Source organism: Fistularia commersonii, chromosome 18, assembly GCF_037954325.1.
Source record: "Fistularia commersonii isolate RoL2024-O1a breed Wild chromosome 18, RoL_Fcom_v1.0, whole genome shotgun sequence".
Taxonomy (NCBI): Eukaryota; Metazoa; Chordata; class Actinopteri; order Syngnathiformes; family Fistulariidae; genus Fistularia; species Fistularia commersonii.
This window is the reverse complement of record NC_141301.1, coordinates 14,038,353-14,049,487: the sequence shown is the minus strand read 5'-3', so window position 1 is coordinate 14,049,487 and position 11,135 is coordinate 14,038,353. Positions and strand designations below refer to the sequence as shown.

Below are 11,135 nucleotides of genomic sequence, written 5' to 3'. Positions count from 1 at the left end.
CGCGGTCGGGTAAAAGACAGGGATGGACTTAGAGACGCGTTATCCATGGGTGGGAAACTCCTCTTTACCTGGAGCCGCTGTAAAGACCTCGTCCACACGCGGTCCAACGGGTCCTGGACCTGGACCAGCTCTACGGCTTCTTCCTGCGCCGCCGCCGCCGCCGCCGCCATCATTGGCTCCGACCCGGTCCGACCGGAAAGACCCGCCTTTTGACTCCCGGACTGGATTTGGACTCGAGCCCGGGAGACGAAACAGCACTGGAAATACAAGTATCGTGTCGACGCTGGAAAAAAAAAATCAGTACGTGTGTGTGTGTGTGTGTGTGATGACAAGGCTGATGGACCAACCTGTTTGGAAACCATGATGTCACACACCCGGGAGGGTTAATATGAGCCTTCATTGATCGCAGAGTCATTATCCATCATATAGACACACACACACACACACACACACACACAATCACAGGGCGACTCATACCCACGCTGGCAGATAGACAGACAGACAGACACACACACACACACACACACACCACGTGCCTTCATAACACACATGTATTAACACACACAGACAGGGCAATGGAGGTGTCCCCTTTCCTCGCCAGATGAGCAGCGCCGTATTATTTTAATCTCGACGGGTAATTTCACCGTCTGGGTCGAGTTATGGAGAAGAGATCCGTCACAAAACATGAGCGTGCACGGAGAAGAAGAAGAAGAAGAAGAAGAAGAAGAAGAAGAAGCCAGGTGAATGGGCACATCTTCCCATGAGGAGCTTTCCGAGAAGGGAGGACCAGTTGTGTGACGGTCGGACGCAAAATCCACGTGCCGACCGACGGACGCTTATTTCCCCAAAAAAGGGAGAAACCTTGTGCGAACCCAGACTTTGTTCATCGGCAGCAAAACCCCATGGGGATTGAGACTTCCCTCTGCAGCCGAGGCGCCGTTGAGCAAGGCGGCGCAAAGGGCCGGGACGGACAAACATCGTGAATCGCAACGGGGAAATAAAAGCGGGGGGAGAATTGAACGAGTTTTGTCGGAGAAAGTCAACCTCCTCTGGACTCTGGATCCCGGCCATCTGCACAGTTGCAAATGTGAAATGGTCCGGAATCCCCCCCCCCAACACACACACACACACACACACACACACACACACACACACACACACACTCCCCGCGTGACACTGTGAGGCGGATAAGCAGCATAGAAAATGAATGGATGAATGGAGATTACAACAAGTCACAGGATGCGAGTGGCACGCCTCCAGAAAAGGGGGCAGAGATTTGCCTGTTTACCCAGGTGTTGTGGTTCAACACCGCCGACCGGAGGTGGTGCTGATAAATAGCTGCGTGTGTGTGTGTGTGTGTGTGTGTGTGACCTCCGCAAAGTCAAGTCAGAAGGAAAAGAATGCAAATTTGAACACGTTTTGATGGCTGCATGTGTAAGAAGCGTGTGGAAAAATTCAAAAAAGCCAACGCAGACAAATTTAAAAGTAAATAAAAGTGACAGAAATCCAACACATCTGTAACCCCTGCAGAAGATGCGGTCGATCCGGGAGTTCCCGACGTGCTCCGGGGGGGGTTTATCCGGAATCCATCGAAACGACCGTCGCGGGACGGGCGGATACTCGGGCCGACGAGTGGAGTTAAAGTTAAAAATACGAGCGATTCATCTTTGAAGGGAAAAGTATGCATTTTATTTTATACATTGAAATGATTCTTAGGACGCCGTGTTCATATCAGACTATTAAACGTATTCATTCGTTTATTATCTATGCCGTCATCGGGCGAAAGGCGTCACCATACGACTGTTCACCCTTTCGCTATTTTAGTCCAGGACGCTTCTGTCCTTCTGACAGGAGCTGGAAATACGTGGGACGGCAACAAGGTTAAAGGATCAAATGAAGAGTCGGTAAAATTGATCAGATTCGCTCTTGTTCGTCCAGAAAGATGTGATCAGACTCGGTAAAACACAGATTTAAACAATTGCGATGAAAGAAAAAAAGCTGTCCTTTTCAGTGAACGGAGCGTCTCCAAGGTTACGCCGAGGGACGGCAGGTCCCGTCCTCGGCGGACCGAGACGGCTCTTCTGGTGCGTGGGAGCAGAAAAGCGGCGAATTCCTCGTCCGCCTGGGCGGATGATGCAAGAGGAAGTGACGTAGACGAGACTCGTTCCCGATTCTCCGTCCCCGAGTTCAGCGTCGGGGCCTGAGCGGGAACGTCCGCTGTCCGCACACCTCCAGATCGGACCGCCGAATCCAACTATTTGTCCTTCCGGCTCTCGGATCAGCGGGAATCCTCGTTTTTCCGTTAGGTCTGTGAATTCAGCTGCTCTTTTCTACAGTTTGCTTCACTCCTTTCTATTTCTTTTCTTATTTCACGCAACACGACGAGCGCACCTGCGGACCCGGTCCGCGACTAACTTCCCCGAAGTTCCACGACCCGGAGGTCAGGTCGCTAAACTTCAACCTCGCGGGTGCAGAATGGCGGATAACGGCGACGAACCGGTTAAGCGATGAACGGGACGGCGAGGGCGACGCAAATATACGCAGAGCGAGGTTTTGTTTGTTTGGGCAGAGACGTTATCCGACTCCCTGGATCTTTCTCCGTCTCACCCACGCGGGTCGGGCTGTTCTCCGTCTTACACAATTTGTGATTCAGATGGGAAAATAAACCCCCCGAGCTCTCGCGGCCGCGGTCGCGAGGACACCTTTCGGGAATCCTCGACGACCGTCTGAAATTTCACGACAATCCGTATCTTCCGGACACGTTCCGGTCTCGTGACGGTTTAAACAGACTCTCCAGAGAAACGTGGCGGAAATGTTTGACGCTCTGCTTTGACCTTTTATCAAACCCATCGAGTCAAATCACTCCGTTCCAAATGACAACGTTTCTTAGAAGTTAGTAGAGGAGTAGAGATACTTTATTGATCCCGAAGGAAATGAAGGTGTCTGGCAGTAAACGCACAATACACAATAATATCGCAAATATATTGCACATATTTGTATAATAAAAATAATACTAATAATCCAATGAGGTAGGAAAATGCATTGCAGTTGTTCGGGTCATGCAGTCCACGCAGTCCACACAACTCCTTCTGTGTGTCATTTAAAAACTGCAAATTATGATTATTTCATGACACAATTCTGCACATGTGGGGAAAACAGCGGCATCTCGCCGATAGATTCCGGAAAAAAAAAAAAAAAAGCGTGATTTTTTTGGGCAAACGTGCAAAAGGGTCAAGGGTCACGTGGTCGTGAGACGCGATGGCGGCCTAGCGTCTCATAGGAAATCCATGAAAGGCGAATTCTTACCAGATGAATCCCGTCGAACGAATCCCGGCGAATCTTTCCCGTTCAGACGACCGGCGCGGTTCAATTCCGTCGTGGGCGTGGAGCGGGACGGACGCCGCCTCGTCTTCGGGTGACTCAGCACGGCGGTGCGAAGGCAGGGGGTCGAAAATCCCCTGGCTTTCGCCTGCAAACATGTGGTAACGGGGAAACTTTATCCTATATATAGCGTCACGGTCGCCTTCCTGCATGCACGTGCACGGAGCTGACTCACTCCCCGTCCGGCTGCCGCTGGGAGACAGGTTATCTCACAGGGGGGAAAATTAGGGCGTCCTTGTCTTTTGCGGTCGTGAGTCGTCCTGGAAAGGCTGCGTCTTCTCACCCACTCCCCCGCCGGGGGGGTCGGCGTCGGGCCGATGAGAACCCCAATCTGTCCGAGGGCGGCGTGTGTGTGTCATCAGACGGGAGTAAAAAAAAAAAAAGAGTCAAAACGGATCCCGGCGCAATAAAGAAACGCTTTGAAAACCTATTAATGCACATGTTATATCGCCGCGTTAACCGGGGGAGAACGTCGCGTTCGATTTTCTCGCAGAATTAACCGGGTTTCAAGCGAGGAGCGGGAGCGAGCACATCTGTGGCCGTGTGGAGGGGCAGTATTTCCTGAAGATAAACAGACCGTGGTTGATATATATCTGCATAAATCTTTCCAGACAAGGCGACGTTCCCGTTTGAAAAGATAGCCGCGATGCTGAGTCACATCACTTAGTGCTATTACCCATGAAACCTGTCTGGATGATATAGGTGGATTCTAGCCCCAGATCATAAGAGCGGCCTTATAAGGGTTATTTACTATACTGTCAGAAAGCCCAGCTCAGCACAAGCTCCCCACGCCGGCTCCCTGGAGATCCCCCTATTTTTTTTTTTTTCGAGTGGCTCCTAGATTTTCCCCGCTCCGGAATATCACTCGCCTACACGTTCGCAGGGGACGTCACGTCGCTCGGCCGCTGTGAAGAAGACTTGACGCCATGAGGTCGGTCCCGTGTCGGCGCGTCACATGACGTCCCGTCCCGTCCCGCTTCCGTTTGACATGTCCGTCTCCTCCTCGCTACGTCCGACGCCGCCGAAATCGGGGAAAGATGCTTTACACTTGGCGAACAACAAGCTAAATATAGTTACGCCATACATAAAAGCACGCATGCGTGTTCCTCACACACACACACACACACACACACACACACACACACACGATCCCATACACTTAAAGACCTCTGAGCCAGCAGAGCGATAAGATTAGAGGAAGTACGTGGGCGTGAAATAGCTGCGGTGTGGGACTTTTTGGATTCACACAAGCTCCCCTCGCTGCAGGCCCTGCTTTTTATTAGAGCTGATGGGAATCCGCGGACGCCGATGACACCCACACACACACACACACACACACACACCGATCAAGCGATGTCGGCGGATTTTCTCGGAGCCGCGATGTTTTTCGGTTCGGACGCGCTCCTCCGCGCTATCGTTCCGAATCCCGGTTTCCCGCGAAAAGGTCAGATTGTTAACTGGAATAAGCGGGCGGAGACCCGGCGGGGGCCGAGGGGCCGAGGGGCCGAGGGGCCGATCGCAGAGCGGCGACCTCGAGGTTGTAACTTCTGCGTCGGAGCAAACAAAGCAGAACCCAGAGCTATCAGTGGGTCCATTAACAAAGCCCACGGCCTCACAAGGCTCTCTTTGTTTCATAATTAATGCAAACGTGATAACCGTGACATTGACCGCCGGGCGGTCCGTACATCAACATGTCTGACACACGAAAATAAGCGCTCCCATTCATCAACGGGCCTAATGGACCTCATAAGACTGAATTATTAAGCACAACAACAGTCCTTTGTGGCAGATTAATGGAAGCATACATTTATCGGTACTATTCTACAGTAAGTGTGTTATCGCTTTTACTGTTTGCCATACTGAGGGGCCATGTTTCCAATTATGGTGCCATTAAATACAACAAAAGCCCTCAGACCCTCTGAGCTGTTTTCTTAAATCCTCCCGCAGATCCGGGCGCTCCCCGTGCATCAGCGCCGCCACAGAAACCTCACTTTTCAAAATAAACTGCAGGCCATTATTAGAATAAAGAACACTTGTCCTAATGTCCTTTTTCTGGTTCCTAAAGTGATTTTGTCGACCGGCGCCCTCCTTTGATGCTTCTCGCCGAGAGCTTCTGCGGAGGAAAGGACGGCAGAGACGGGAAGGAGAGATAAAGAATTCATCCGATCAATCCCGCCCGCGCAGGAGCGGCACTCTGCGGCCGGTTTAAGGGAAGAAGCGGTAGGATGTGGTGGGTGAGTACGCTCTCCGGGGGGAGGGACGGCCCGAGAAAAATATACAAGCGCTGGAACGGCGGGGGGAAACGGAGCCGGGGTTGGGTTTCGGAGGGCGGCGTTGAAACCCACGCGTCGCTGGAAAAGCAAAGACTAGGTAGATTCGAACACCTTTCACGCGAAAAAAAAAATGGCGTTTCTCCGTGTCGCACGTGGAGGGGCTCGGGGTCGGAGCTCGACGGGGGGGGGGCCGGCGGCGCGTCCGTCGGACGGGGGCGGGAGCTCGGGGGAAGGAAATCAGATGGTGATTTGAACATTTCAGCGGTGATATATCGATTTTTTTTGCAGGCTCGCCGCACTGCAGAGGCAGTCGTCAGGCCTTGACTCCTTCGAAACGGTTGCGCCCCGTCTAGATGTTCACTCCGAACTCAGTTTATCGTACATCTAGATGACGTGTTCGACCCTCTCGGGGTCGGCGAATAGCTCTAAAAGATGTTTTTTTTAAATCCATTTTTTGGGCGATATTTAACAAAATATTTCCGCCGCTGTGCGTTTTCACACAGATTCCCGTTTCCAAAGCTGTGAAAGGTCATTTGGAAATAAATGAAAACACATCTGAGCAACTGAGCCTTTAATACGCACTGAAAAAGAATATAAAAAGTGAAGTAGTTCAGGTGTTGACACAATGAATTGGAATAATTTATTAAATAATAATAGTTTAATGATATTTATTAATGATACATTGAATTAAATTTATAGAAAAATGTAATAATAATCATCTAATAATAATTCATTACATTAAATTGAATTAATAAAAAATAATAATATTAATTGATGATTATTTGATAATAATTCATTACATTAAATTGAATAAATAAATAAAAAATTTAATTAATAATTATTCAATAATAATTCATTGAAGTAAATTGAATTGATTCAAAAATAATAATATTAATTAATCATTATTTAATAATAATTCATTAAATTAAATTGAATTAATCAAATAATTATAAATAGTAATAATTAAAAAAAAAAAACAAACCTTATAAAATAATTTATTTCTTGTTTCGTCTGTATTTACATAGTAGGCCTACAAGGCGTACAGGGCCTTCTACCCCGCAATTCCGGACCTGCCGGGCCGGAGATCTAAACCCGACGATTTTCAGGCTGTCGCTCGTGCCTGTCTGGATTTGGTCGGAAAGACGATCGGATTTCCCCGATGGCGGCGGAGCAGCAGGGAGAAACATGATGCCGTACGAATTAGGCCCCGTAATGCCGCCCCTTCCACCCGAGCTCTCGTCGGGACGCTCTTGCTAATTGGATTTGCGCCGGGCCGCGTTTGAGAAAGAAAGATTGGCTTTTAGCGAGGAAAAGGCAACAAAGAAGGGGGAGGAAGAAACTCATCCGATGATTCGCTTTTTAAATATACATATTTAGCCGGAGCACCCGGTCCCGTCTGTTGTCTTAATATCTGAAACCCCTCTCGGCGCGTTGTAACGGGGACGACCTCTGGGAGAAAAGCCGGCGATCGGACGGCCGCTTTAATTAATCAGTTGATATTCGCGGAGCGGCTCGCGGCGCCGCCGCTGTCCCTCCTGGGCCGGATCCAAGAGGCAATCTTCGGACTGAATTAACACGTCGGACGAGGACGTCATCGTTTAAAGAGGAGATCCAGTTTAACGGTTATGTTCCTCGGCGCTGCAGACGCGCGGTCCTCTGGGGGCGGCGCTTTGGCTAATGTGGATCCAGACACTCTTCTAATGGGGGCCATTACAGCGCACATTGAGAGGGCGATTCATTTTTTATGAGGAGCTGCTGGTGGGTGGCGAGGGGGTTGGGGGGTGGTCTCGCTCACGTCGCCGGTTCCATCTGGCGCGCCGCGGGAAGGGGGAGGGGGGGGGCCGGTCGTCCGGGCGTCCAAGGATCCCGGGTGCGTCCAGCCTGGATCGGGCCGGGTCGTAGGTTCTCCCTCCGGAGCCCGGAGGCCTCCTGCTGCTAGACGGGGCCACGCGTTCCGACCAACAATAACAGAAAAGCAACTTTTATAACATGAACAGAGTAAATGTTTTTTCGGCTACGTTGCGATTGACCTCCCGCAGGGCGGTGAGGGACCCCCGAAGGGCCACGGTTGGCCCCTGGACCGCCACACGCCCGGGTCTGCAGACTATGGAGACTCAATTTCAAGTCCTTCTCCAGATCCTTGATGGCTCCTGCGCCGTCGCCAACCCCCATCCGCTTCCTCTCCGTATCGATCACTCCTTATTGATTAGAAACCCACGGGGTGGGGTGAACGTGCACGGACGTGCGCGTGCACGTTGCACTGCGTAAAAAAAGGACGTGCGAGGACACCGGGAGCGGAAGGCGCCCCCCATCGTAACGGTGATGTAACGGGACTCGGTGGTCATCGGCGGGCGGGGGTGATGGAGGGGGTGGTTGCGGGGGGAGGGAAGGGGAAGCGGGAGGGGGAAGCGGGAGGGGGAGGGGGGGGGCACCTGCCGTCCCCGCTCCGCACCGCAGAGGCTGCGAGAGCCGGCGATTCGTGCGGAGCCGCGGAGGCGAGCGGAGCCGCGCACACCTGAGGCGGCGGCGGCGGCGGCGGCGCACACCCGGAGAGATGCTGCCCGGCGGCGGCTGCGCCACCGGCGGCGGCTGCACCGGCGGCTGCACCGGCACCCTCCTCTCGGCGTGCCTGCTCTCGGCGTGCCAAGCCCTGCGCAGCTGCGGGGAGGTCCAGTGCGGCGACGGCCAGCAGTGCTGCCCGCCCGTCGCCGGCGGGAACGGCAGCGGCGGCGCGGCGGTGCGCTGCTGCAAGCTGCCCATCCACGTCTTCTTCGACAACGTCGGCTGGTTCACTCGGAAGCTCTCGGGCATCCTCATCCTGCTGCTGCTCTTCGCCATGGGCTACTTCATCCAGCGGATCATCTGCCCGCGGCCCCGCCGCCACCACCAGCACCACGACCGCGGCGAGGAGCCGTCCCTCTTCCGCGGCCATGCGTCCGCGTCCCAGGACTCGCTGCTGGACCGCTACCCGGAGCGCAGCCTCGGTGGTTTCGCCTCGCCGAGCCTGCCGGCCTACGACGAGGTCAAATATCTGCCCACGTACGAGGAGAGCATGCAGGAGACGCACCGGCAGCGCTCCGACGACGACCTGCTGTCCGAGGGCGAGGGAGGCGGGCCGGGGGCGCCGGGGGCCGGGGCGCAGAGGCGGGAGGCTCCGGAGGCTCCGGAGGCGCCCGGGCGGCTCCACAGCCCAAGGACATCCCGGAACTCCGTGTGACGCTCCTTGCACCGGGACCCGCAGCTTCTGGTTTTAACAGCATCAGGTTCATAATCTTGCAGAAACTCAAGTGCAATTATAATCCGGGAATAAAGGCGGAGGCTGAGACGGTGTTCGTGTTTCGCCACATTTCAGGGGATTACTCGCCTTTTGTATGCAAATGACCGGTGGTTGGAAGGAAAGCAGATTAAGGGGAGAAGCGAAAGCTGCAGAGATGGACGCGCTTTGTGGCGGGGGCAGCCCGCTTGGCACCGGGACAATCGCATTATTGTAACCCCCCCCCCTCCAAAAAAAAACCAAAAAAAAAAAAAAACAATTCCAAGTGGCACCGTGAAGCACTTCTCGGTTCTTGTGTGCAATTCTTGCATTAAAATGAAAAAAAAAAAAAAAATGGTAATGCTAAATAGAGCCCAGATCTCTGCTTTTATTTACTCTGTATCAAATTTGCATCCAAAAGAAAAACACCCTCCCCGGGAACCTGAAATGCGGATTGAAGGGATGAATGTTAATTTACCACATGCTTCATCAGCCAGGATTAGAGAGGCGGCTAATTTCTAATTTATCAGCGTGAAAGCAATATTCTCTCCAACACACACATTTCGGTGACCTGAGCCATGCATGCCTCATATATATATAAACATATATATATATAGAGAGAGATAAAAATACATAAAAATATATACATATAGTGCAAAAGCTGAAGTCACAGCAAAAGCCGCAATAAAAGAATATAATAAAGAGGCATCGACCCTGGCTGCTGGAGCGTGTGTGTTCAGGAAAACAGTATCCGGCCTGTTAAAAGTTGTGTTTGAATGCCGCCATGACCGGATCCCCACTGCGGGGGGGGGGGGGGGGGGGGGACGTCCGGCGGGACACGAGGGTGACGCGGAAAAGGGATGCACTTAATTATTTGCTCAGGCAAAAATGGTCCGGGAAGCACGGAGCTGCCCCCCCCCCCCCCCCCCCCCCGCCAGTGACCTTTGCCCTCTTCACCTGAATGTCGTGCCGAACTCACCGCCGCCGATCCGCATCCGTGACTTACGAGACAAGAACGGGTTTATGGCAACGGGGTAAATAACTTGGGACTCCACCCGAGGGTGTATTTACAGCTTCATGTCCATTAAAGAGAGACTGGTCTCCATCTGGGTGAATATGAATTAATGCCGAGAAACCCGGCGTGTCTGCATGATTTTATGTCGCTATTATGATAATTAAATGCGACGGTGAATGGTAATACATGTTTATGACATGTGAATGAGCGGGTGAATGGTTGAATATCTCTATGACGTGCGAGGAAGGCGGTGACTTGCACGTCCCTGTGTGACGTGTGAATGAGAGAGCGAATGGTTGCATGTCTACGCTGTGTAAATGAGAGGGTGAATGTTTGTATATCTCCATATGACGTGTGAACGGTCCTGCGATGAACCGGTCCGGGGTGAATTCGAACGATCGTTCTCCATTGGCTCTTTTACCAGAGTCGAAAAAGACGCTCCGATGGCTGGACGCGATCGCAAACAATCGCTGTTGGACGATCGATTTTCCGAATTGCTGAATTTCAGCGAGATCATTAGAACGTGAGACGGAAGCCACCGCTTGAGGATCAGAGACCCGGAGCCTCTCCGGCGCTCGCAACGTGTCCCAGTACGATTATGCTTGTTTTTTTTTTTTCTTTTTCGTAATTCAATACCGCCAGAGCAGGATGGCAGGGCCATCAGGGGAGACTGATGGCTTCCACCTCCAGAGTGGAGTCTGCGGGAGGCCGGATTTTGCACTCAAAAAGCATTAAAACCCGTGTTCGAAACCACTGATGGGCGGGCAGGAGGGAGTTTGACGAGCAGGAAGAGGCGTCCGACGATGAACACATGTAATAAGAGGTGTGGATGTCGAATTTTCTCCTGGTTCGCGCAAGGGGCTGAGATGAGACGGCGTCTGCAGAATGCAGAATTAGACGGCGTCAAGCTCGGACGTCCTCCAGCGCGAGTGGGAGGACAGCGTTATAAATTGTCTTTTTACCTGCACGCTAAAAGAGCTTTGGTAAAGGCGAGCGCGCACAGAAAGTCCACGGCACACCGACAAACACCCGAGATTGTTGTTTTTTTGTTTTTTTTAGGTGAGTAATACGGAGAAATGCGGCGCTTTGGAAAAGGTCACGTCATAAGTGCAGATTAACTCCAGGAAGCCTATTTTTGGAGACTGTATTGAATTTGGATCCGGGGCTTTGTGGTTGAGTAGCATTTCATATTCGCAATATCATATAATGCAGC

At 52.1% G+C, this 11,135-nt stretch overlaps 1 protein-coding gene and 1 long non-coding RNA gene across 2 annotated transcripts; one reads left to right on the top strand and one right to left on the bottom strand.

Moving 5' to 3' along the window:
- Positions 1-146: 146 nt before the first annotated feature.
- On the bottom strand, positions 147-3,779 carry LOC147224508 (uncharacterized). The gene is made up of 3 exons (XR_015107443.1): positions 3,557-3,779; positions 3,307-3,469; positions 147-257 (listed from the first exon to the last, which is right to left on the bottom strand). It is a non-coding gene; the product is annotated as an uncharacterized LOC147224508 (long non-coding RNA).
- Positions 3,780-8,029: 4,250 nt separating this feature from the next.
- Positions 8,030-9,727, top strand: c15h3orf80 (chromosome 15 C3orf80 homolog). Its single transcript, XM_086164365.1, has one exon. The coding sequence runs from the start codon at positions 8,209-8,211 to the stop codon at positions 8,869-8,871; it is 663 nt and encodes a 220-aa protein (XP_086020491.1). The 5' UTR covers positions 8,030-8,208; the 3' UTR covers positions 8,872-9,727.
- The last annotated feature ends 1,408 nt before the right edge of the window (positions 9,728-11,135 follow it).